Below are 25,116 nucleotides of genomic sequence, written 5' to 3'. Positions count from 1 at the left end.
CTGGCAGGTAAGGTTTGCTCAGCTTGGTCACCCTCTTCTAGAAAGATGAGGTTGGGAGGCTTTTCAAGTGGTGGGAAAGGGGGAAAGTCCTATGGGGCTCCTTGCAAGGAGCAGCGATGTACCAGGAGGCTGGGCATTGGGGGCCACTGCTCTGGGGGGGACTTCTCTGAGGCACCAGCTTCTGTGCTCAGAGCTTTGGGAAATTAAGATGGAAGAGGCTGGCCCTGGAATATCCTTGGAGGAGTCCTGCCCTGGGAGTCTGGGGTTAGATGTTGCTTCTGGGACTCAACTTGGGATTCCTTTGGGAGGCATAAGGCTTCGGAGAGAAAGCAAAGGATTTCCTAGACTGGCGCAGAGACACCAGAGGCAGGCAGTGAGAAGGGTGGGTGTGAATGAAGGAAGAGGTTGGGGCTGGGGGTGGAGGGTGGGGGTTGAACATAGGCACACAGGCCGGAGTGGAGGGAGGGCTGTGGGTGGAGACTGCATTCAGGATGGGACTAGGCCAGACTGGGCTCATGCGGCGCGCGTGCGTGTGTGTGTGTGTGTGTGTGTGTGTAAGGGGTCAGAATGGGGCTGGGGCTGGGAGAGGACAGAAATGGACTTGTAATGCAGATGCCCCTGGAGGATCTGGTGGGGACAGGCTAGAGGGGTCTTTCAGACTTGGAGATGGGCTGGAGCCCCCGCAGGGGTGGAGCCACTAACTAAGCAGGGTTGAGGTTGAGGTTTGAGCCTGTTGGTACAGCCGGGTGTCCATCCAGCTTCATGAGGGCCGCCGCCTTCTTTTGCTCGGCCCCTCTGCTTTAGCAAAGAGGATGTCCTCTTCCGGGGACTGGTCTCTCCTGGGAACATGTCCACAGCATGTAAGACGAAGAAGTCTCACCAGCCCCGCCTCCAGGGAACACTGGGGCCATACTTCTTCCAAGACACATCAGTTTGTCCTTTTAGCAGTCCATTGTACTTTCAATATTCCTCTCCAGCACCACAATTCAAATGCATCCATCAATGGAAATACCGCGCCCTGGTATTTTCAATGGCTTCATATGCATGTGAAGGGTGGACGCTGAGTAAGGGCCAGGGAGGGAAGAACGGATGGACGTGGACGCAGCTTTTGAGGTTGAAGATGGAGGCGGTCTCGCCGGGGCTGGAATGGCCCTGGGCATAGGAGTGAGGTGGAATGCAGGACCATTGAGGCAGGAATGGGGAGGGGTTGGGAGCGCCTGGGGCAGGGAGTTGGAGAAGGGCTTGGAGCGTGGACTGTAGGCTAGACGCGGGGCTGCGTTTGGGTGTGGGGAGCCGGTGAGCTCACGGGTCTCGGACGGCGGGTTCTGGACCAGGGGGGGCAGATTCGACAGCGGAGCTACACGCGGGGAGCGGGGCCACGAGTGGGGCAGCCGGGCGCCGCCCGCGGCGAGGGGCGTGGGGGCGCCCGGGGCAGGCCGGGAAGGGGGGGCGGGCCTCCCCCTGGGCGGGCCGGGGCGGCGCTAGGACCGAGCGAGCGGAGGAGCCTAGCCGGGCGGAGCCAGCGCCCCCCGCCCCCCGCCGGCCGGCTCCCCTCCCCCGGCCGCTGGCTGGCTCTGCTCGCAGCGCTGCAGAGGCTCCGAGGCGGCGGCGGCGGCGGCTCCCGCTTTCCCTCCCTCCCTCCCTCCCGCTCCGTCCGTACATCCGTCGGTGCGTCTGTCCGCTCGGCCTCGGCCCGGCCCGCAGCATGGCCGGCGTCAGCTTCAGCGGCCACCGCCTGGAGCTGCTGGCGGCGTACGAGGAGGTGATTCGGGAGGAGAGCGCGGCCGACTGGTGAGCCCCCCGCCCCCGCCCCCCGACCCCCTTTGTCCCCGCGCCGCCGCCGCCGCCGCGCCTTTGTTCGCCGCCGGCCCACCGCCCGGCCGCGGGGAAGGGAGGGGGAGACCCCGAAATGGTACTTGGGGCCGGGAGGACCAGGGAGGGGCTGCCTTTGTGCGCGCCGGGGGGAGGGGCCGGGCGGAACCCCGCTGGGCCCCGGGCGGCCGAGTGGCCCCGGGCGGGTGGTGGGAGTCACCGGTGGCCGGCCGCCGGCCGGTGCACGCAGCGTCCAGATGTGTGGCCCGGGGCCGCGTGGCCCTGCGGGAGCCCATCCCCCGCTCGCTCCCCTCCCCACCGGGCCCGGGGGACAGGTGTGCACAGGGTGGCCAAGGGCACCTTCTCCACCTTCGAGCGGGCGAGGACCGGGCGGGGACGGGGCGGGGACCTAGCGAGCGGAGTCGGCGCCGCCCGTCCGCCCGTCCGCCCGCCGGCCCCGCTCGGCCGGGCCGCAGCACAAAGGAACGCCGGGCGGGGGAGGAGCGGAGCGGGCCGGGGGCCGGGGCGCCCCGCCCACCGGGGGCCCGCTCGGTGTGGGCCGCCCCCCGCCGGGACTGAGGGGTGATGGAGAGACGCTCGGTGTCGCTAAGCGAGCTCCAAGTGAATCCTTTTCGCCGCCGGGGTCGCGGAGGAGTCAGGGGTGAGCCCTCGGCTTCCCCGACCTGGGACTGCGAGGACTAGGCAGCCGGGTTCGGGGATGACGAGGGGACCGGGGCTGCCTGCTTAGGGGAGCTGCTGGGCTCCCCGCGAGGAAGCCGTGTGCTTTGAAAGTACCTGCACCGGGTCCGATTCTGTTGGTCCCGTTAAGCCCCTTTACCCCCGCGGCCAGGGGCACGCCACTCCCCAGTGGGGGAAGGGCTAGCTGCTGCTAGCCCCCTCCCCCAGCTGTTGTCTGCCGGTAGTGGAGGGACAGGACCACTTGTTCTGACGATGGACCACCGGACAGAATGGCAGAAAAACCAAGGATTCCCCACATCCCCACCCAGGAAACAGCTCCCCCCCCCCAATACTTTTCCTGGGCCAGGTGCCTGTTCCATGCCCTCCCTCTCTTTCTTCTGTCAGGCAGGAAACAGCCTATTCTCCCTAAGGAAACTGAGGCACAGAGTGGGGGCAGGCTTGAGGGGCCCCACTGTGCTGGCCTCACCCTCACTCCGGCAGGGCAGTCAGAGAGGGCCACTGATTTGGGGGGCTGGAGGGAGGGACGAGACAGCCAGCGTCCATGCAACGCCACTGCAGCACTGGCCGGTGGCCAGGCCGGAGGGATGGACGAGGCGACAAGCTCGCAGGAGAGGCCAGCACAGGCTAAGTAGGAGGGTGCACCCCCTCCCCCATTGTCCCAGCCTGGTAGGGTGGGGTGGGGTGGGCTGAGGTCATGGGAGGAGTTCAGGCAGGGGGCCTGCTGGTCCTGGTTGAGGGGTTGGCCCTAATATCTGCCTCCACCCAGGCGGGGCACAGGCCACTTCTGAATTCTCAAGCCCTGTGATTAGGGGAGCATTTTCTACTACCCACCCCACTTCCCCCTAACTCCCCATCAGCAGAACTCTAGCCACCTGGTGCCAGGGGGTGGGGGGGCTCACAACCATTGCTGCCTCACATCTTGGCTCCCACTCCCCAGCAGCACCCATGTGGCCACAGTGAGTTATTCATCGCTGGCATGCGTCACTCCCCCCCCAATCTGGGTTGTGTGTGGGACACACACACAGATGCACACACGCTCCCCAACACATACACACATTTGTTCCCTCCCAAGGAGCCTAGCTAACATTTGGCCAAAAAAAAAAAAAAAGTGTGAGGCTGTAAGAATACAGGCTGGGTGTGGTAAGAATACAGGCTGGGTGCTGGGGGCTGGCGTGCAGGGCAGGTGTGACACCCCATCCAATCTCTTCTCCACCACAGCCAGGGAACAGTGAAGTCTGAAGACTCGGCCGACTTGGGTCCTCAGGGTCAGGAAAAGGGTGTCTTGGGTAAAACTGGCCCGACCCTCCCACCTGGCTTCTGGGCTTGTGTGGCAGGGCTTCTGAAGGGCATCTGAGCTCTGGCTCCAGGAGGTCAGCTGGTGTGGCGGGAAAGGCCAGTGCTGCCCGACCTCTGACGACATGGCAAGCCCTTTTCCCTTTGGTCCTCTGTTCACTGGTCCAAGTGAAGGAAGGGGTGGGACTCACCCAGGCCTCTCCAGTGTGTGACTGGCGGAGGGCCTCCACCTGGTCCCAGCATTGCCCCAGAGCTGCTCATGCCTCACCCTCGCCAGAGTCTCTGGCCCAGGTGGTCTCTAAAAGGGGTGTCAGTTGGTCTCACCAATTACCTCCTGGTGCTGCTCAGTGCTGGGCCCTGGGAGCCAGAGCAGTATGTGTTGACTGCTAAGAGGCCTTGTCCTGGATGCTTTACGACTAGGCAGTGTCTCCAGGGTCCAGAGTTGGTGAGATGGGTAGATTCTGACTCCCTACAGGGGTTCATCAGCTCCCCGCTTCTCCCTCAATGATGTGTACTGTGCAATCTCGGGGTCTGAAGCATGTACAAAACCAAACCCAACCTTTTGCCTTTGAGTTAATTCTCACTCCTAGTGACCCAGTATAGGGTTTCTGAGACAGCCTCTTCTTTCTCCTGCAGAGCGGCTGGTGGGTTTCAATTGCCTACCTGTGGTTAGCAACCCATCGCCTAACCCCCAGTGCCACCAGGGCTCCGATGTCTCTAGAGCCCCCCTGGTGTGGGGTATGGGAAGTAGTCTATGGAGCTGTTGTCATGGAGACCTGGAAGGGGTTCCATGAAAGGGGTTGGGTGCAGAAGGTCTGGCCTTCCACCCGAAGGGCACCCCCCTCATGAGCAAAGGCAGGAAGATCACAGGAAGCCGCTCATTGTGACCCAAGGGTTGTAGAATGGACAGGCGGCAGGCTGGTGCAAGCTCAGGGTAGAAGGGTTTGCAGGGGAAGATGTGCCTGGGAGGAGGGCTGGCCTTGGGAGGAGTAGGAGCTCGGAAGAGGCTGGGACTCCATCTCCCAGGGAGGAGGGACATCCAGGAGCCTCGGATTCTGCCTCAGTTTTTCATCTGTGGCATGGAGAGGGGCAGGAGGACTCTGCTTCTCTGAGAGTCCTTTGTTCCCAGTGGTGGGTCAGGGTAGGGACAGGTGGTGAGACAGCTGTGCTAGGAAGCAGCTGTCAGGGCTCGAGTCGGGGCAACAGTTGGACAGGGGACTTGGGCCCACCTGTGTCCTGTTCAGGAGGGAGGATGGGGTGGGGGCTGGGGGCCATTTGACCCTGGCAACCACTTGTTCTGATCTCATGGGGCCCAGGCTTCCCTCCCTCCTCCCCTTTCACTGTCTTTCAGTCCTTCATCTCTATTTCCCCCTTTCTCTTGCCTTAGTCTCCTAGTCCCTGACCCCATCCCCACCTCCCATCTCCTTGAGTTCCCCCTTTCCTTAGTAGCGAATGGGAGGGTGGGGAAGGGTCCTAGCCCTTCTGAACCCAAGGGACTAGGTAGGTCCCTCCTCTGCCAGCCCCGGTCTTTCCTCTCCTGTGAGCACGCATTGGGAGACCCCTGGGCCCTCCTCAAGAGATGGATGCCCTGCCCGGTCACCTGGGAGAACAAGCTGGACAGCCAGCGCCCAGAGCAGGGTGGAGCACAAATGCTGGGTCAGCGTTTTCAAGAAGCTGGGGCGGAAGGGCTCACAGTCCCAGGAGTCCAGGGCCGCAGCCAGGGAGGAGGCTGCTTTGCTATTGGAAGCCCAGCCCTGGCTGCGGAAGTCTGGGAAAAAGTGATGGCACTGATCTCACCCCCATTTCTGAGAGGAGGAGATTGAGGCTGAGGGCTGGTCCCGAGGGCCCTTTGTGTTCAATGAGAATGCACTCGGGTGGGCCGCTACTGTGCCAATTGCCGGGTTGTCATGGTAACCGGGGGATGCCCAGAGCCATAAGAGCACCAGGTTCTCCTCCCTCTCCCTCCCTGCGGGGGGAGGGGCACGCGGGTACTCAGGCACGCACCAGGTAGGCTCCTGGTGTTGGCCAATGGGGGCTGAGGAGCACGGTAGCCAGGGAACGGTAACCAGGGTAACCAAGGAGCCTCATCGCACGCTCTGCTTTGTGGAAGGCAGCCGGGCTAGGGCTGGGGACCTGCTGGATCGGAGGCGCTGAGGCTGAGCAGGCAGCGATGGATTTCTGCTCCCAGCCCCGACTACTACCCACCCTCCAACTCAGGCCTCCCTCCCAGGGGCTCACAGCTTGCCCCCTGCTGGGCTTCAACCAGAAATGGTGCCCAGCGCTGTCGCCATGACAACACTGCAGGGATGGGGGGGCTGGTCTGGAACCCCCTGCCGCCCTGGCCCCTGCACCTCCTTCCCCTTCCTTCTCCCCACCCAGAGTCATCTCCATCCAGAGTTGGCTCCTGGGCCCTGAGAGTTCTTCCAGCCACCCCTCCCTCTCCCCAGGGCCCTGTACACTTACGAGGATGGCTCAGATGACCTCAAGCTCGCAGCGTCAGGAGGTAAGAATTCCAGCATTCCTCCCCCTTCCTCTCCACCCCCTCCTCTGGTTGTTTTCTTCCCCACCCGCCTGGCTCTGGGCCACCTTCCTGCCTGCTTCCTCCAGCCCTACACTTAACTGGCTGGTGTCCTTCCTTGGTCATCTTGTTGTCCCCAGAGGCCGGTGGGGAGGGGGAGCCTGAGCCTGAGGGAGACGCGGGAGCACTGGAAGGGAGGGAAAGTGCCTGCTCAGAGTCCAATGGCTAGAAGGAAGGGCCCAGCAGGGATGGGCCTGGGAGCTCCTGCTCTCTCCCAGAGCCCCTCTCTCTGCCCTGTTTTCTCCAGAAGCTACCCCACCCCCACCACCAGCACCTCTCTCTCCAGAGCACAAGCTTTGCTTCACACTGTCAACTTGGGGCTCCAGCAGGGTAAACCATGAAGTGTGAGGAGGGATGAGGTGTGAAGAGGGCTGGGGAGTGCAGACACTGCTTTGTCCTTCCCCAACTCAGACACCCCCCCCCCCAGTGTGGGTTGCTAAAGACAAAGCCAGCCCCTGCCCTCCACCCCTTCACACAAAACCGAGCCTCCTCGAACCTGAGATCAGGAAGCCCCTGGGGCCTGCAGAGCCAGGAGAACTCTCTCCACTGGGGTCCAGGCCCCCTCCTGGGTGGGGAGAGGTAGGAGACAGGAGTGCTGACACCCCCTGCCCCCCCCCCCAGAAGGGGGCTTGCAGGAGCTCTCTGGCCACTTCGAGAACCAGAAGGTGATGTACGGCTTCTGCAGCGTCAAGGACCCCCAGGCTGCTCTGCCCAAATACGTGCTCATCAACTGGGTACGCAGCTGCGGGTGGGGAGGGGAGGGTACAGGAGGTCCCAGAGCAGCCGCCTCCTCCCACGGACCCGTGGGGGAGCCCTAGCCTGCTGACCCTCTCCTGACTCTTCCGTGGGTACCTTGTAGGTCGGTGAAGACGTGCCTGATGCTCGCAAGTGTGCTTGTGCCAGCCATGTGGCTAAGGTGGCTGAGTTCTTCCAGGTGCGTGTGGTGCCAGGGCCAGCCATCGGGGGTGGGGAGGTGGGGGCCTGGGAGTGGTGATGGGGCCACAGTGCTGCCTGACCACACCCTTGTTGCCAAAGGGTGTCGATGTCATCGTGAATGCCAGCAGCGTGGAAGACATAGATGCGGGGGCCATTGGGCAGCGGCTCTCCAATGGGCTGGCACGCCTCTCCAGCCCCGTGCTGCACCGCCTGCGGCTACGGGAAGACGAGAATGCCGAGCCTGTGGTCAGTGTGGGCCTGGGCTGGCGGGCCCTCTCTTGTCCCTCAGAGGGCCCATTCTCAGGGCGGTTCCCAGAGCCCCAGCCTGCTCCCCACACTGAGACCCCGCAACTCGACCCTACAGGGTACTACCTATCAGAAGACAGACGCAGCCGTGGAAATGAAGCGGATTAACCGAGAGCAGTTCTGGGAGCAGGCCAAGGTGTGAATCCCGACATTGTCTTCAGGCCTTCAAGCTGAGCTGACTTTCCCTGGCCCCTCGGGGTCCTGTGAGCGTCTCTCCTGCCCCTTGATCCTGCTTTAGCAGCATGCTTAAACATTGCGATCACCATCCCCAGGGAGCTCTGAACCAAGCCCTCCTCCAGTTCAGGGTTGCAAAGGGATGGGGGCCTGGCCCTGGGCCCCCAGCTCAGGCCTGCACTTCCTTGGGGTGGGGGTTGCAGAAGGAGGAGGAGCTGAGGAAGGAGGAGGAGAGGAAGAAAGCCCTGGATGAGAGGCTCAGGTTCGAGCAGGAGCGGATGGAGCAGGAGAGGCAGGAGCAGGCCGAGCGGGAGAGGCGTTACCGTGAACGGGAGCAGCAGATCGAGGAGCACAGGTGCGTCCCTGTCCCTCCCAGCTGCTACCCAGGCCCAGCGCGCCCCCCCAGCCACCCACCCTGACTGCACCCCGACTTCCACTCCAGGAGGAAACAGCAGACCCTAGAAGCGGAGGAAGCCAAAAGGCGGTTGAAGGAGCAGTCCATCTTCGTAAGTTCGGAGCCCAGGCTGCTGGGCAGGCAGAGGCACTGCTCCTGGTCCTGGGGGGCGGGGGGAGACCTTGGTACCTTCACGGGCTCTGGGTGGCTCTGACTGTGGGTGGAGACCTTGGAGAAGTACTCAAGAGTACTTAACTAGGAGGAGAAAATGTCCCTGAGGCACAGGCTACCCTGGCTGCTCCTCGGTGAGGCCTGTGTGACTCGGGGTAGGCAGATGTTGCTCCTGCACTGAGGGGGCTTCAGGCCTGGTCCCCATGTGAGTGCTGGGGAGCCCTGTGAACGAATGAGCCGGCCCCGTGCTCTCAGTGTCCCCATTCAGGTGGGTCTCCTGTGGCACAGGTGCCTCCCTTGGGAAGGGCCTGTGGGACCTGAGGATAAGCAGTGTGGAGGTGACAGCCAGGGCCTATCTCTGCGCTTCAGACAGTCTCACATGCAGAAATCACACAGGCCCTTCGGGGCCTAGGATGGCGTCATTCAGGAAGGGAGGCCTGGTCCAGACCATGTTGGGCATCAGATACTGGGCCCTGGAGGCTCATGCCAACCTGAGGGCCATACCCAGAAGACAGCCCTGCAGGTGCTAGCATTCTTAACCTTGGCCACATCAGCTGCCTGGTGGCATGGGTGGAGCTGGTGTGCGGTCCACTCTTGCCCCAGTTAATCAGTCAACACACCCTGGCTTCTTGTCCCTGTGAGCATGTGATGGGCAAGGTCTTTTTAAAAAATAGTGAAGCTTTTATTAGCAAATGAGATTCCATTTAACCATGACTGCCCCAATGATTCAGTGACATTGGTGACATGGGCAAGGTCTTTTTGAGAAAGCTTATTTCAATGGGAGGTTTGGCTCAAGATGGTGTACACGAGGACACTGGTGTGCATGCACCCACAGACACATGATGTGAGGCTAATGGCTAATGCACTGAGCTCCCAAACGGGTCAGCATTTCTGACAAAGTCTTAGGGCCCAGGTCATGCTGGTACAGCCTCATGCCGTCCTCCAGGTGTGGCTCAGGTGACGCTACCAGGGGATGCGCTGGCGCAGGGTGGATCTGCAACCTGAGGAAGGCCCCATAGGAGACACTTTGGGATTTAGCCACACGACTGCTACTCTCAGCTTAAGCAGCAGTTCCATTTCTCTCCTCTTAGAATAAGATTCACATTCCTTGTTCGGGTTCCCTTTTTTCCTGGGCTGCCAGGGAGCTCCCGTGAGTGAAGATGCAATGCCTTTGGCCCTCGTGGACAACGTGCTGACCTCCCCGTGCATGGCTTTGCTGTGTTGTTGCGGTGTTATTCCCACTGCTGGCAGTAAAGCGTTTGCAATAAGCTGCCTGTCGCTCGTAGTTCTGATCTAGGCAGAGACCACACTAGCAGGGCAAAGACCAGGAGCCTGGCCTGGCCCAGGAGGCTGAGAATCAGGGAAAAGCCCGTTGGAAGGAGGAAGCAGAGTGTCAAGGGGGCATTTCGACTTCCTTGCAGTGACAACCCTCTCGAGGGACACATTGAGGACCCCTTGCATCTTGGCCAGTGTGTAAGGTGCAGGTTCTATGTTCCAAGAAGCCCTGCTTCTTCCCCACTTTACCTTTTCTACCTATCCCAGCTATCCCACCTGTAACAAGCAGGGGAGGAAGAGGCTTTTAGGGCAGTGAGTCTAACTGAGCAAACATGAATCAACTTGATCGCAAGACTGGCCATTCCCGTGCACACCTGAGTGCCCTCTGCCATTGATGGTGGTGTGGGGAGACCGCCCCGGAAACAGGAAAGTCCGATTCAGTGTCATCCCTGCTGTGTGCCGTAAGCACCCGTCCACCTGGAGAAGAGACTGCCTGGGCTCTCGGGGACCTTTAATCAAGGAGGTGGTGCCCAGATTGGGGTGGGGAAGTGGGAGGAGTCACACCTGGGGGTGGGTCAGCCTTTTGGGAAGAGAATTCTTCCATTTCTAGGCATGGAGGTGGGAACTGAGCATGTGCCAGGAACTGACTGCTTCATCACCAAGGCCTTCACGTCTGAACCTCAAGAATGAGGAAGTGGGTGGGGGTGGGATTTCGACAGGGCCTGGAGCAGATCAGCAAGGGCCCTGACCAGCGAGGTAGGGGTGGGGGTATTGAGTGACTCGTCCCGGAAGCAGAGCACAGTGTGTTGGGGACTGCGGTATTATGGACAGAGAGAGGGCACATGCCCAGCACAATGGCAACAGAGTTCTGTCCGACGGGTGCTTTGAGAGAACATCGGCCGGTGTTCCAGAGCTGCTGGCATTTCAGGAGTGATCCAGATTTCAGTGTGAAACTTGCGGATTTTAAAGTGGTGGCAGTTTTACACACACACACACACACACACACACACACACACACACCAGCCATACACCATCTGTGGGCATCTTCAGCGCTAGCTGTAGCACACGGGAAGAGCTCGGAGGGATTTTAAACGAGGAAAAATTCAATCTGCGTTTTTAAAAGTCCTAATGGGCCTATCCTCAGAACCATGCTGCCAGCGAGTTGCTGCCCTGCCCCTGGTGACCCTGTAGGAGGGGAGAACTGCGCCTGTGGGTTTCCAAGACTGGAACTCTTTATGGCAATAGAAAGCCTCGTCTTTCTCTCGAGCTGGCTGGCAGTTTTGAACTGCCAGCTTTCTGGTTAGCAGAGCAACGTGGGTCCACTGTGCCACCAGGGCGCCTCAAGCAGGTTCGATGTTTGGCTGCAAGCTCAACGGTTCAAACCCACTGGTCCCTTCAGGAAGATCCATACTTTGGGAAAGCCCTGTGCAAGGTCGTCATGCATCAGGATTGACACGATGGCAGTGGGTTTGGTTTTTATTGGGGGGAGGGGTGCAGTGGGGGAGTTTGAGCCTATAGAGCGCAGTCATGGTTGAGTCAGGCTGGCGAGGGGGAGTGCTCCCAGGGTCCAGACCCAGGTGGTACTGATGGGAATATGGAGGGCGAGGCACTGGGGTGGGTGGACCCTGGAAGGAGGGCGCTGGAGGCCAGGGTGGCTGTGGATACCAGTAAGGGAACAGGAGACCAGCCAAGCTAGCCGAGTGCCTGGGGCCTGGCCAGCGAGAGGTAAAGGCCCGTGTAACTGGGTGGTGTGGGGACTAGAAGTGCCCCCACGAAGGCCCTTCCTGCTCTGGAAGAAACGCGGGAGCTGCAAGAAGCCCCCTGGGAGTCTGGGTTGCCCAGGACACCGCCCCTTTGGTTTTCAGGGTGACCAGCGGGATGAGGAGGAAGAGAGCCAGATGAAGAAGTCAGAATCGGAGGTGGAGGTAAGAGATGGGAGGGTAGGATGGGGGAGGTGGGTGGCACCTCCATAACCTAGCCGTCCCTGACCCCGGCTGTGGCCCTGTGCCCCAGGAGGCAGCAGCCATCATTGCCCAGCGGCCTGACAACCCCCGAGAGTTCTTCAAGCAGCAGGAACGAGTCGCGTCAGCCTCTGCAGGCAGCTGCGATGTGCCCTCCCCCTTCAACCATCGGCCAGGTAGTCCCGGCCCCTGGCCCCTCTGCCCCCACTCCTCAGGGCTGGTCCTGAACCTCCTTGGGACTGTGCCTTGGACGGGTAGCCTTACCCAAAGACCCCTTGGAGAAGGCCGAGGAGACCTGTCAAAATGTGCTTCTACCCACCACTTCCCAGGTGGCAGGGCCTGAGGCAGGCTTGGAGCAAGTGGATGTTGGGCCTTGGCTGTTCAGTGGGTGGTGCCAGGTGGGCAGCGAGCTCTGGCGTGGGCTGAGGCACCTCACTAGCCACCTAGAAGGCAGCAGGGACTGGCCCTGCTGGGGTGAACTAGGTCCGGCCTGGAGGAGGGCTGGCGGGGTGGATGCATGTGGGATGGGCTCTGGCCTGATCCCGGAGTCCGTGTGGCCTGGGTCTGCACTGGGGGCTTCCTGTTCAGCTTTTCCCAATGCAGCTTCTGCCTCCCGAGCCAGCATCCTCTCCCTCTGTCTGTCGGTCCCATTGTGTTGGCACCTGCTGCTGTGTGTGAGCTCTTTGCTGGTGTCTGGGGTGGCGTGGGGCGGGGTGGGGTGGGTGGCAGCTGCTCCGAGAGGCTTGGCTGTGTGGCTGATGCTTGGGGCCGGGGCCCAGCCTGGTTGAGCGTGTGTCCTGGATGCAGGCAGCTTGGACATCCAGGGCCAGTGTTGGGGGTGGGTGAGGCCTCTGCACAGGGTCGGGGACACTGACCCTCTCTTGTCCTCTGTCTCTTTCTCTGTCTGTCTCTCTTGGCAGGTCGTCCGTACTGCCCTTTCATAAAGGCATCGGACAGTGGGCCTTCCTCCTCCTCCTCTTCCTCCTCCTCCCCTCCACGGACTCCCTTTCCCTATATCACCTGTCACCGCACCCCAAACCTCTCTTCCTCCCTCCCATGTAGGTAGCAGCCCCAGGCCTCAGCGGGGGGGTAAGGAGGGCCCCGCTTCCCAGCAGCCCCCCTGCCCTCAACCCCCCACCCTGCCTGACTGCTGACCTCTGGAATTTGTCCCTAGAGCAGGTACTGCCTGCCTCTTGCCCCTGGCCCTGAAGGGCTGCTGGTCCCAGAGGCCTGGCTTTCAGGGTTTGGAGCTGTGGTCTGGCCCCTGGGGGGTCTGGGGAGCTCACAGGCTTCACCCAGACTCGAGAGAGGAGGTGCTGGCCAGGCCCCAAGGTGAACAGTCCCGGTCCTGCCTAGCTCCTGGCCCTCACTGATCACCTGGGGCTTTGTCCCACAGGCAGCCACCTGGACAGCCACCGGAGGCTGGCTCCCACCCCCATTCCTGCCCGGAGCCCATCAGACTCCAGCACAGCCTCCACCCCTATAGCAGAGCAGATTGAGCGGGCCCTCGATGAGGTCACATCCTCACAGCCTCCACCACTGCCACCACCACTACCACCAGCCCCAGGTGAGAGAGCCCCCCCCCCCCCCCCCCCCCCCGCAACCTCCCCCTGGCTGGGAAACTCAAGTTACCACGGTAACAGCAGCTCAGGGGGGCTCTGGGCTGGTGCAGCATGCTGGCCCTCCGGCAGGCCGGAGGGCTGAGTGGGAACTCTCTCCATGGCTCCTCCTGGGTGGGGAGCGGATAGCGCGGGCTCCATCCTTTCCCAACAGGGGAGGAGATCCTAACTCTCCTTGATCTGTGATGTCACAGAGACCCAGGAGCCCATCCCCCAGCCAGAGAGGGAAGAGACCAACCAGGACCCCCAAGCAGCAGCCCCTCAGGCCTGGGCCAGCCCCGCGGAGGAGTCCCTTTTGGCACGGGAGCCACAGCAGGAGCAGGGTGGCCGCATGGAGGACTTGATGTTCATCGAGTTCCCAGCCCAGGCTGCTCTGGTGGCCCCTCTGGAGCCCGCCTCATCAGCCACCGCTGTAGCTGACCCCTCCAGAGGAGCTGATGCAGCTGACACCATCAAAACCGACACCCCCTCCCCCGCTGCTGCTGGCCTTATTGACCTCTGGCCTGGCAATGGGGAGGGGGTTACTACACCCCAGGCCTGTGAGCTACGGGCCAAGCCCAGGGCCCCCACACCACCTTCAGGTGCTGAGGTTGCTCTGGCGGAGGTGACCCTGCTGGACCAGGTGGCTCAGGAGCCCCTGGCGCCAGTAGGCGAAAGCTGTGCCAACCTTCTCAATTTTGACGAATTGCCTGAGCCACCAGCCACCTTCTGCGACCCAGAGGAGGAAGTAGAAGGAGAGCCCCTGGCCACCCCTCAGCCCCCAGTGCTGCCCTGTGCGCTAGAGGAGCCGGAGCCGGAGCCCCAGGTGTTGACCAATGGCGAGACTCCCCAGAAGGAGGGCACTCAGGTGGGGGCAGCTGCAGCAGCAGGGGCAGCCTGGGGCAGGGGTGGTGGCCAGGGTTCCAGCAGAGGTGCATTCTTCACCCTGGTGGCAGCACCTCTACCATCCTGTGTCTATGACCCAAATTATTGGGGTAAAGCTCCATTCCACGCACCCTCCTTGGCCATTTCTGCCTTTGTTCCCAAGGCAGGCATCTGTTTCCCAGGCAACCACTGATGGAATCGCTAGTTGGGGGGGGGGGGCTAGTTGCCGGGGGAACCGGGGCACAGGCCTGGTAGGTCAGCCCTGTCCTGCAGGGTGGAGCCCAGTGATACGGTACTTTTTCCCCCTGCAGGCCAGTGAGGGGTACTTCAGCCAATCACAGGAGGAAGAATTCGCTCAATCAGAAGAGCTGTGTGCGAAGGCTCCGGCTCCCGTGTTCTACAACAAGCCTCCAGGTAGTCTTGGGATGGAGGATGAGGGAGAGAATCAGGGAGGGGATCCTGGGTTTGACCTGGCCCAGCATATCTCCCTGGAGTCCAGTCGAGAGATACAATTGTAGATTTGCTGAGCCATTTCCTGAATGCCCTATCCTCTTACCTACATCCTAGAAATCGACATCACCTGCTGGGACGCAGACCCAGTACCCGAAGAGGAGGAGGGCTTCGAGGGTGGAGATTAGTGATGTGCCTGCCCTCAGGCTGCCCTCGCCAAGGCCGCCCACTGCCCGGCCTCTGGCCAGACGGCCCCGCCGCGCCTGCACCGGTAGCAGCTCCGCCTGGCTCCTCCTCCGGATCCCGGTCCTGGCCGGGACTTGGCCGCTTCCCAACCCACAAGGCCCAACTTCGACAGCTTTTCTCTCTTTTCTTTGAAGTGGATAGGAGACTTGTACAGTTGACTGATTTTCCTCCCGTTGGTAGTTGAGATGCTGTGGGCAGGGCTCACCCTCTTCCCCTGCCGGGTCCGATTGTAGCTCTTAGTCCTCCTGCTCAGCTGGCGGGGTGGAGGCCTCCCCCCTGCTTGGGGCCTGGTGTGGGGGAGCTCTGATGGGAACATGTTCCCCCACCTCTTTTCCTAGTTTTATGTTTCTTGGAAAAATATCACTTTGTATTCTCTGTCCAGGGCTTCAGATATTTTGCACGAATTTTAAAACATGGCAATAAATGGCTCGTGGGCTCTGGCTCCCTGGGACCCCCTCCCTGCCCTTCTCTTGATCCCCACCCGCCTGGCCCAAAGGAAGTAGCAGGCCCAGCTGGGGGCCCTCGGCTTCCCTGTCCTTTGCTGCCCCCTCCTGCTGGGCAGGTCCCAGGCTGGAGGCTCTCAGATCCATTCAGGTCAGGGCTATGGGGAAAGGGGGTAGGGCTTGGGGGAGGGGGGCCCTCACTGACTCCTCTCTGCTTGGGTTCCTTTTTCACTTTCGGTAACTGTTTTTTGGAAAGCACAAACTTATGTAACGGGTCGTGCTCATGTCTGTTAATAAATAAATCCAGATCCCTTCCGGCCTGCTGCTCCGGGGCTCCCGAGGCCCATCTGGGGTGGGCCGCTGGCCCGGACCACGCCCCTACCCTTACCCCTACCCCATCTGCACGGGGGCGCAGAGGAAGAGGCAGACATCTTAAACCTAGGCTCTGTCTCTTGGGAACTGCTCTAGTTTGGAAAGAAAGCTGACCTCAGGTTAACTCCTCATGTTCAGGCTGGACTTTGGGGAAATGTCCTTTGTCCCCCATGGCCCTGGCGGTTGGGTGCAAGCAGCAGCCCTCCCCTCCGGTTGTACCAAAGCAGATCACACACCTTTATTATCCTCAAAATGTAACAAACAGGGTAAGAAATCCCCCCCTCCCCCACCCCAGTCCAAGGGAAGCATTTAAAAAGCCCCGCAGTCGGGCCAGGAGTCCGCGGGTGGGGCCGAGACGCCTCTATACGGCTGTAGTCCTCCCGAACAAGGGGATAGAGACCGGCAGGCGCCAAGCTCCGTGCTCCAGGGGCTCGCGGCTGCTGAGCTCCGAGTCGGTCCAGCTCGGGAAGACCCGGCGGCCGCGGTCGGCCTGCAGGCAGAGCGCAGGGCAGGGCGCTGCAGGCCGTGGGGCGCTGGGCAGGTGCAGCGCCGACGTGTAGCCCCGGTCTAGGAAGAGTGGCTTGTAGCTGGGCGGCGGCTGCTCCTGCTTCTCCGCACTGTCGCGGCGGCTCAGGAAGGGCGTGACGATCTTCCGGTAGAGGCCCCGCGTGTCCGTGAGCACCTCGCTGTAGGGCGGTGGAGGCTCGGCCATCAGCACCGCCTCTTCGTAGCACGGCGGCTTGGACATGTCCGATTCCGCTGTGGGGTGGGAACGGGTCGGCCGAATGAGGCCAGCTTCCAGGGAGACGAGCCGCTGCTCCCACCCCGCCGGGCGGCTCCCGCGGGAGCCCGCCCTCTCCCTGGGCCCCGCCCTCCACATAAGCCCCGCCCACACCAGTGACCCGGGGCGCCCCCTGGCGGAGGTCGCACTTACTTTGGCGCGGGTAGCTCCAAGGCCGCGGCGGCACGGAGAGGTGCGGCGGCGGCGGGGGCGGATGTGGAAGCGCGGGGTGATGAGGGTGAGGGTGCGCGTGGGCGTGCGGCTGCGCGGGCCCGTGGTGCAGCAGCGGGTGCACGTGCACATGCGGGTGCGCGTGCGCGTGCGCCGGCGCCTCCAGGCGGCCGCGGTGCGGTGGTGGCGGTGGCGCCAGGCCCGGGGGGCTCCCGGCCAGGCTGCCCTCGAGCTCGAGGGGCTCCAGCTCGAGGGCGCGCAGGTTCTGCTCACGCAGCCGCTCCTCCTGGCGCCGTTTGAGGCGGCGGCGCAGAAAGCTGCAGAAGCAGCAGAGCAGAACGATAAGCCCCCAAATGAGCCAGAAGCCGGCGAAGCACGTCAGGAACGTGTAGGTTCCCTGGGACATAACCATGGCGGCGACGCGGGCGGCGGGTCCTCCACGGCTTCACTGGACACTGCGCTCCTCCGCGTGGCCCCGAGCCCGCGCCACGCTCCCAGGGGCCGCCAGCGTCACTTGGGGGCCCGCAGCCGGGGGTTGCCCGTGGCTGGGCTCGAGTCGTGCGCGCGCCGGCGGGGGGCAGCAGCGGCGCCCTCTCCTTCCCATGGCGCCGGCGGGCGCGCGGGCTGCCTCACCCAGGGCCGCGTGGGACCTGTGGGCAGACACAGGGCGCGGTGAAGGCGTGCCGCCGCCCCCTACGACGTCCCGGTCCGCACCCGTGCCCAGCGCGGTCCCGGGGAAGCCGCCGTGCGGGAACCCCCGCACTCCCTGGGGCCCCGATGACGTCACCGAGGAGGCTGACGTCACTCTTAGAGGCTTCCCCGGTAGGGTTTCCCCCATCTGAGACTGGGCCGCCGCCGCCGCCGCCGCCGCCGAGCTGGGGTGCGGCGGGTTCACGAGATGGGCCAGCAGGGGGCGCGCGAGACCAGCCTCCGGCACCACGTCCCCGGACGTCCCCGGACACGGGAGGGACCCGAGCTAGGAAACGGTTTCCGAGGCCCCAAGGCGCTAGAAAGGAGTCCGCGCAGGGAGATGATACCCTCCCCGTGAGGACCCCAGCAACCCAGCGGGCTTTGGGCTACAGTCCTGTGCAGATGCCTGGCAGCTGCCAGCGCCTCTGGCCTATACCTTCCCCAGGCCTGGCTGCTGAAGGCACAGCACCCCGGGGGACTCTCGGTGCAGCTACCTCGTCTTCACACTCGGACTCTGTGCCACAGACCCTGACTTGTCTGCCTAGTGGGCCTCCTTCCTTTGTTCAGCTCCAGCAAGACTTGCTCCATGACACCACCCGGGCCCCAATTCCCTTCCCTCTGCTGAAGGGAGGGTGTGTAGACAGAGCTCAGCAGCTTATCTTTGGGTCCTGATCCATGCCAGATGGGCCACTCCAATTCCCCTTTCTCCTCTCCACAGCCAGGTTCCACGTGTAATGGGGGGTGGGCGCAGAGTGGGGGTAGAAGGCGCTCTGACAAATGAACCTTCAGGGTAAGTGAATCACGCCTGTTTTGCGTACGAGGAAGTGGGTTTCCAATAGCTGCACAGATGGCAGTGGCAGGGCCACCGTTCCACCCCCAGCCTGGGCAGAGTGGGGAAGGGGCTGCTGCCTGAGCTGCTCTGGGGACCTCTTTTGGAAATCCAAGGGACCCGTCCCTCCTACCCTCAGCAGGCAGGCTGAAGGCACACCGCACCCTGCTCTGGGGGCCACGGTGGACCTGAACCCCAGCTGGGAGGCTCCAGACAAAGCCATCTCAGGCTGGTTGAGAAACTGGGGAGAAGCTGGGCCATGCCACCCCACCTTTTCCCCAGATGGCTTCTGTCTGACTCCATGGCTGCCTGCAGCCATGTGCCACCCTTGGTGCCCGTGCCAGTCCTTTTCTCCCAGGCCTGCGTTCCAGAACAGACAATGGCAGGAACAATAGCTCCGCCCGCCCCCTCAACAACCCCCCCCTCATGAGGCTGCCATGGCGACGCAGCCCGGATAAAAACACGATGCTGCCAGTCACTGGGAGTTAATTAAATCTGTTGTTCTCCTTTTCCTGAGCCCTCAGGAATTTTCAGGAATGCTCTGAGAATGCTGGCACGAACGAGGGGGCCCCTTGGATTTCGGGACAGGAATAGCTCTGAGTCAGAAAAGGCGCTTGTAGGGCTGGAGATGATGGCATCGTGCTCACTAGAAATACCTGCCCAGGGCTGTCTGTGTAGAGCGTGTCAGGGTGGGTTCTAGGTGCTTGGCATCTAGAACTGTGTGTGGTGGTCAACACTCCCCCATCGCTGGAGGGTTGTATCCACTTGATAGATGAGACGGGCTTAGAGAGGGAAATGACTTGCCCCAGGTCACACAGCTTATAAGGAGAGGGGCTAGGATTTGAACCTGTGTCAAAAGGCTTTCCCCTACATGACAAGGTGCCAAGGACAAGCCCGAGGACTTGGTACACAGCTTGGAGGCAGTGTGGGGGTGGGGTGGGAGTGAGAAGTTGGGCGGGGCAGACTGGTCGAGCTCATAGTGTTCCTGCCTTTCCTGCCAAGGTCTTGGCATGCCATACACTGGGCCAGCAGCCCATGGGACTGTGAAATGGCTCGAGGGTGGGAAAGGGCTCCAAGGCCTGTGAGGGAGGGAGAGTGGTTGCGTGGTTCACGGATAGGGGCTGAGCCTTGAGGGTGTCCCGCCTGGAGAGCTGAGCTTCGGGCCAGACTAAAGCCAGCCCTACTTAAGACCTGAAGGTGCCACTGCCCTGCCTCAGGCAGCAGGCCCTGCTGCGTTTGGCAGCTGTGGAAACTACAGGTCAGCAAGGGGAACTGTCTCTTGCTTAGTTCCCACAGCTGAGGGGCTCCAAAGTGGTTCCATCACTCACCCATTTGAGCCAGGATATGGTACTAACTAGGCACTTGCATCGGCTATTGCTCCAGCGGGTTATGCATTGGACTTCTAACCACAAGGTCAGCCGTTCAAAACCACCAGCCGCTCCGCAGAATGATGACAGTCGATCTCAGAAGCCCACTAGGGCAACTCTACACTGTCCTGTAGGATTGCCACGAGTCAAAATGAACTGTATGGCAGTTGAGTTGTCTTTTTGTTGTTTTGGTTTTTGACACCAAACCTGGAAGGGTCCTGCCTCCTCCCCAGTATCTAGCCCCCTGGGTCATCCAGAATCTTCCCATCTAAACCACATTAGGTGCTCAATAGGTAAGCATCAGGAGGTTCATGAAGATTATTCCAATGTTTCACTTGGCCAGTCTGCCTTCTCAAAACGTGGCCCTTACCCTCTGCCTTTGTGCATGCTCTTGCCCTGCTCTGGGGAGCCCTGCAGTCCCACTCTTGCCTACACCCCCCCCCCCCAGAGTTCCACCGGCCAACAGCAGCCCCGCCTGGGCCAGGAGCCCATCCTTCCCAGGGCAGCATCCTCACCTCTGCCATGGTATTACTCTCTGTGCTTCTCTTTCCTGCGTGAACTTTTTTTTCTTCCTTTTTTAGAGTGTCCTCTTGGTTTAGTGTTTTGAACATATCACTTTGTCTCACGCACAGGGAGCCAGTGTGGGCCAGGGGTGGGGATGGACAAAAATGGAACCCCCAGTTTCTGCATCTCCGGCTGTGGTACAGGCTGAGCGGGTCTGTAACTGGCTTTGCAGTGCCCACCGGACAGCAGCTCTGAGGGTGGCAGCCCTGAACAAAGGACACAGAAAAGGCCCCTGCCTCAGGGCTGGACACCACAGTGACCTTGCACAGCCTCCTGTGGGGCAGAGGGCAGTTCTTTCTGATTGACAGATGAGAGAACTTGGCTCAGAGAGGTGCCAGGCCTCCCGAGGCCCTCAGGTCTCTCAGCACAGGGCCTGGTGCCTACTCTGCCACACACTGCTGTTGGCATCACTCGCCTTACCCTTCACATGAATGCCCCCAGCACCCTAAGTTCATCGTCCTTCTGCTGGGCCCTTCATGGCGGCCAGGACCAGCCACTCTCCGTCGAGGCCTGTCGTTGCCAGCCTTCCAGGCACCTGTCTACCGCTGCAGCCCCTCTGTCACTGCTAAGGCTAGTCCACCCTTGTCCCTCATCACCCCTGCCCAGGCTGCCCACTCTCCCGCCCTCTTTTGCCCCCAGCCTCCAGCAGGTGTCCCCACTGCACTGGGGACACAGGCCATCTCCTGACAGTGGGTTCACTTAGCGCCTCTCAAGCTGAGTGAGTGTCAGCAGCACTGGCTCGAACACAGCTCCGGCCTCTATCCCCAAGGTTCCCAGCTGATAGGTCGGGGGAGGGGGGCTTTGGAGTTTATATTTCCCACATTCCCCAGGAGATGCTGCTGGACCAGCGACCAGAGACCTGTGAGAACCACTGACCTAGATCCTAGCCTCTAGAAGGAGCTCCTGCCAAGGCCTCTTGAGTCTCACCTTGGGGCATGCTGTCCCTTTGCAGAAAGCACGCCAAGCCTTCTCGGGGCTGCCAAGTGTTCTCAAGCAAGCACACTTTCTCTTCCCAGCCCTGCAGCTCGGCCCTGGCTGCTCTGGCTGGCAAGGCAGCCCCAGCAACCATAGCAGAGTGTCTTGTGTCCAACACCGGAGGGCTGCCTCTGCACCACCTAAGACCTGGCCACTCCAGCCCACTTGTTGGAGTGCGGCAGCTGTCCCTTCACCTGCGTGGTCTCAGCCACGGCACAAGAATACCTCAAGAGCTCACTCTGCATCCAGTTTGTTCCTGGGCCGCATGCTGGGAAATGTCCACTGACCAAAGTGACACTGAGGATGCTCATCTTGATGGGAGATTAGTAGGCTGAGAAGTCACATCTCTGTGACTGAGACAACATGCAGGCACACACTGGGCTGTGGGGGAGACAGGAAATCCCGGGCAGCAGGGATCTGCCCCACAAGGACCTTCCCAGGACAGGAGGCTGGCACTGGTCCAGGAGGCGAGTCCCTGGGCCAGGAGGAGAGGGGGTGTGCTAAGTGGAGCGTGGGGTGCAGGAGGGTGACTGCACTTGGTCCCTCAGTAACACCTGGGCCTAGGGTGGCATCATCTTCTACAGACAAGGACAGAAGCTCAGTCAGTGGCCAGCTCAGGTCCCCAGAGCCAAGGGACATCTAAGCTCCAGAAAAGCCTGCTGTTCTGGCAGCCAGGGAGGCCCTGGTGACATTTTCTTAGAGAAGTAATGGCCTTGCCCCGTCTCTCACAGCTGGCTCTTGCACATGGGGTGTGATTCTGTGGCCCAACTGTGACATCAGGAACCCAGAACTTATGAAATGCACATGGGACAACAGTCTGACAGTGTCACTGTCCTCAGCTTTGGCCTTCAAGGGCAGGCTCCTCCTTTGAGACCAGGGACAAATGGGGCCTCCATCCTCCCGTCTAGTCAGGGAGAGAACAATTTGTGCCTCCAAGGGACGTGGCCCCACAGGAGGAGGTGATGAGATCCTCCAGAGGGACAGCCAGGTACAACAAGATGCAAGCCTGGGCTCGTACCCTGCTTCTGCCCTCTGCCCATGGCTGGAGGGTCTCTGCCTGTATAGTCAGGGGTGCTGAGACCAGCCTGGAGCACCGAGGCGGAGCAGAGTGAGAAGGGTATGAAAAAACTGCCTGTTGGGGTGGGGGGCTCACAGCGGCCTGCCAGGGACTGAACAAAAGCCAGCTCTACTGAGGCTGAAATGGGGAAACCAGCGGGGGGTGCCACTCTGGCCAAAGGCTGGGGAGCTGCAGGCTCATCCCAGTAAGCAAGCACTGTCCCTTGGCCAGAGACTCAGGTTCTCAAACTCACAACCTTCAGGTCAGACAGTGTTTTTGTCAGTCCATGATCTACGTGGGAAAAACATTCTAATGAGTCGCCAACATGTGAACACCAGGAGGTTTTGCATAAAGATCTGGGTTTCTGGCTGGTGTTGAACAGTGGGTCATCCAGCCACCCAGAGCCCATATCCTCACATGGCGACAGACTGGGATGGAGCAGTTCCCTGGCCCACCTCACTCCTTCCATCCGCCCTTCCAGACTGAGTCCCCACTCTATAGCTCTGCTTCTGCCAATCCCCGCCCCCAAGCCAGGGCGGTATGTCCATCAGGCCAGAGTCCAGGAACCAACAACTAGGCTCTCAAGGGTCCCTCCCGCAGGAACTGCTGTCCTGTAGATCCTTAGTACAGCCCCCTGCCCCCCACTTGGAACCTGCCCAGGAGACAGAGGCAGCCCACCCATCAGCTTCACCCGGAGAGAGAAAATGGAGGGAGGGAGGGAAGGCAGGCAGCGCTAGGGAGCAAGCCCAGCAGTAGCACAGCCCTCTATTACACTGAGGGGAGCTGGAATGTGGCAGATTTTGCTGGGGGGTGGGGGGTGGGGTGGGAGGTATACAAAGGTTTGAAAGATAGCGAAGGTCCTCACCAGAAGATTACAAGAGGATAAAGGAGGCCCCATGGAAGGCTCTGCTGTTCTTTCCTGCCTCGGTCACAAAACTGTCCGGCGACAGAGGGGGGTTGCAAGCAGAGAAACCCAGACTGGAAACCTAAGCTCTATCTCTTACTGGCTGCGTGACCTTGGGCAAGTCAGTTCCCCTCCCCGTGCATGCCTCTAGCGTCTGTCTGTCTGCGCCTCTGAAATGGAGGTGACAACTTACCTTGTGTCATGGTTGGGGAAATGAAGCGGTCATGGGCGCAAAGAATTCAACACAGGTCTCACCCAGGACAGGGTGAAAAGGAGCCTGGGGAAAATGCCCAAAGCACCTCTGCCCGAGGGAGGCTTGAGACCCACTTTCCAAGACACCACCTGTCTGAGGACATCTCATGCCAAGGCCTCAGATGCCCCAGACACTGGTCACTGCCGGGCCCTTGGATACCTCCCTTGGCAATCCCAAGCGTGGTTGTGGTCGCTGGTTTGATGGGTCTGAGGCCTGTGGGTGACTGGCATCTATCTGCTGAGTCAGGCCTAGGAGAGCTGGCAGGAGGGCCATTTCTCTCCCCAGCATGGCCCCTTCTCCCCTAAGGTGGGAGGTTGGGAGAGCCGCCAGAGGTCATTTCCTCTGACTCAGCAGCCAGTCTCCTCTCAAGGAGCTCTGTGGAAGGCAGCACCTCCATGGGGGGGTTGGTCTTCCTGCTGGTCGATGTGCCTGCAACACCCGCACAGTCAGGCATTGTTGCCCAGACAAGAAAGGGGTGCTTGTGAGCCAGACAAGGGGCCGGGTTGCATCTATTTGGCCTGGGCTGGCCCTCCCTGGGTCAACAATGTTCCTTCCTTGGCTCCTGCCCACGCCACTCTCGCTCCTCCCAGGCGAACGTGCCTTGGATCTCTGGAGCAGAGACCCAAGGCGGCTGGAGCTGCTGCAGCTGGCTAGGCATATGCCTTCGCAAGCCATGAGAGGACAGGTGCGAGCATCCCCTTGCTGGGACCCGTCACTTCATGGCCCCCTGCACTTCATGAGCGGGAGAAGACCCCTGGGCGATGGAAGTTCCCCGGGCTCAGCCTCCTCCCATCTCCCCTGAGCCCCTGCTGCAGGCCCAGGGTCTGGGCCGCCCCCACGTTTGCAGCCACCCCATGAGCCCTGCTGCAACGCCTGCAGCCACGTGGGAGCCAGCTCGTGCCCACGGGGCCGCTCGCCCCCCACCCTACCCCGACGGTCTGTGGAGGCAGGCACACCCAGGCGGGTCCGAGGGGCGAAGGTTGTCCACCTCAGACCAGCGGACCCGTGTTCTCCCCACCCCCAGCTGCGGCCCCGTGTGAGGTGGGGGAGGGGCGGGAGGGGGCGTCGCCGCCCCGCTGTCGCGTTGCCGGGGAGCGCAACCCCGTTGCTGTGGCAACCGTTTCCAAGCGAACCCGTGGCGGCTCGCGCCCCACTCCGGCTCCCTAGCTGGTTGGCACTCTCCTTTCCTCTCGCCCAACCCCCAGGGTGGCCTGGGGGAGGGTCCACCCAGAGGCTGGGGCAGGGGTCGGGATCGGGACCGAGGACCAGGTGCAGAGCCGCCCGCGGGGAGGGGCTCAGTCCCGGGACCGTCTTCCACCCGCGCCCCTCGCCCGCCCGCCCGCCGCCGCCGCCGTACTCACGGGCCCAGGCATCCTCCTCAAGCTTCTCCTCCTGCTTCGGGGCGAGCGTCGCGGGCCCAGCAGGCAAAGCCCCCAGCCTCGGGGACAGGGCAGCGACGGCCCGGGGGAGCAGAAGGTGGCAACGAAAGCGGCTCTGAGATCTGGGCTGGTGCCGCGGGACGCGCGCACGGGCGCGTACACGGCGCGTACCGGGCCTGGCGCGCGTGTGTGTGCGCGCGCGCGCGCAAGGCGGCCGGCAGAGGGCCCCCCACCCCCCGGAACACACAGCCGAGGTGGCTGCCCGGGAGGGGGGGCGGGAGAGGCCCGCTGCACCCACCAGCTGAGCTGAGCCCGAACAGGGCACACTGGGGCGTCAGGCTCACCTTTCGCGGAGGGTGCACACGCCACCGCCACGCCTCTCCGTGTAAAGCTATGCAGCCAGGCGCCCTAGGGCGGACTCTGGCCACACAATTGGCCGTGCACACTGCATGCCCAGCCTAGCAGCGGGGAAGGAGAACCCGGCACGCACGCACGCACGCACACAGCTCCCCTTGAAGAGCACACACGTCCAAGGCCCCAGTCACGCCCTGAG

General features: G+C 61.8%; 2 protein-coding genes across 4 annotated transcripts; one reads left to right on the top strand and one right to left on the bottom strand.

The window, feature by feature from the left end:
• The first annotated feature begins 1,575 nt into the window (after positions 1-1,575).
• Positions 1,576-15,234, top strand: DBN1 (drebrin 1). Of its 3 annotated transcripts, XM_075542028.1 has the most exons (15): positions 1,576-1,791; positions 6,252-6,307; positions 7,004-7,116; positions 7,242-7,316; positions 7,418-7,564; positions 7,683-7,760; positions 8,002-8,153; positions 8,241-8,304; positions 11,504-11,563; positions 11,652-11,775; positions 12,520-12,657; positions 12,996-13,166; positions 13,413-14,065; positions 14,394-14,496; positions 14,650-15,234. In XM_075542028.1, exons 1-15 carry the CDS (start codon positions 1,706-1,708, stop codon positions 14,718-14,720), a joined length of 2,091 nt encoding a protein of 696 aa, XP_075398143.1. In that variant the 5' UTR covers positions 1,576-1,705; the 3' UTR covers positions 14,721-15,234. The 3 variants fall into 3 exon arrangements, with proteins under 3 accessions (XP_075398143.1, XP_075398142.1, XP_075398141.1); XM_075542027.1 differs by lacking the exon at positions 12,520-12,657 and having other exon boundaries at positions 1,580-1,791; positions 13,413-14,023; XM_075542026.1 differs by lacking the exon at positions 12,520-12,657 and having other exon boundaries at positions 1,582-1,791.
• Positions 15,235-15,806: 572 nt separating this feature from the next.
• Positions 15,807-24,916, bottom strand: PRR7 (proline rich 7, synaptic). Its single transcript, XM_075543218.1, has 3 exons — positions 24,546-24,916; positions 16,528-17,195; positions 15,807-16,352 (listed from the first exon to the last, which is right to left on the bottom strand). The coding sequence occupies exons 2-3, from the start codon at positions 16,955-16,957 to the stop codon at positions 15,955-15,957; spliced, it is 828 nt and encodes a 275-aa protein (XP_075399333.1). The 5' UTR covers positions 16,958-17,195; positions 24,546-24,916; the 3' UTR covers positions 15,807-15,954.
• Between the last annotated feature and the right edge of the window lie 200 nt (positions 24,917-25,116).

Source organism: Tenrec ecaudatus, chromosome 2 (genome assembly GCF_050624435.1).
Source record: "Tenrec ecaudatus isolate mTenEca1 chromosome 2, mTenEca1.hap1, whole genome shotgun sequence".
In the NCBI taxonomy this organism is placed as follows: domain Eukaryota; kingdom Metazoa; phylum Chordata; class Mammalia; order Afrosoricida; family Tenrecidae; genus Tenrec; species Tenrec ecaudatus.
Note: the sequence above shows the minus strand (reverse complement) of the source record. Positions and strands in the feature narration are given on the sequence as shown.

Bases quoted from the DNA above. Each gene is read 5' to 3' on its own strand.
- DBN1 (XM_075542028.1), top strand. From the start codon at position 1,706: ATGGCCGGCGTCAGCTTCAGCGGCCACCGCCTGGAGCTGCTGGCGGCG. The intron at 6,308-7,003 runs GTAAGAATTCCA...CCCCCCCCCCAG, and splicing joins CAAGCTCGCAGCGTCAGGAG to AAGGGGGCTTGCAGGAGCTC. The intron at 7,117-7,241 runs GTACGCAGCTGC...GGTACCTTGTAG, and splicing joins AATACGTGCTCATCAACTGG to GTCGGTGAAGACGTGCCTGA.
- PRR7 (XM_075543218.1), bottom strand. From the start codon at position 16,957: ATGGTTATGTCCCAGGGAACCTACACGTTCCTGACGTGCTTCGCCGGC. The intron at 16,353-16,527 runs GTAAGTGCGACC...CCCACCCCACAG, and splicing joins TTGGAGCTACCCGCGCCAAA to CGGAATCGGACATGTCCAAG.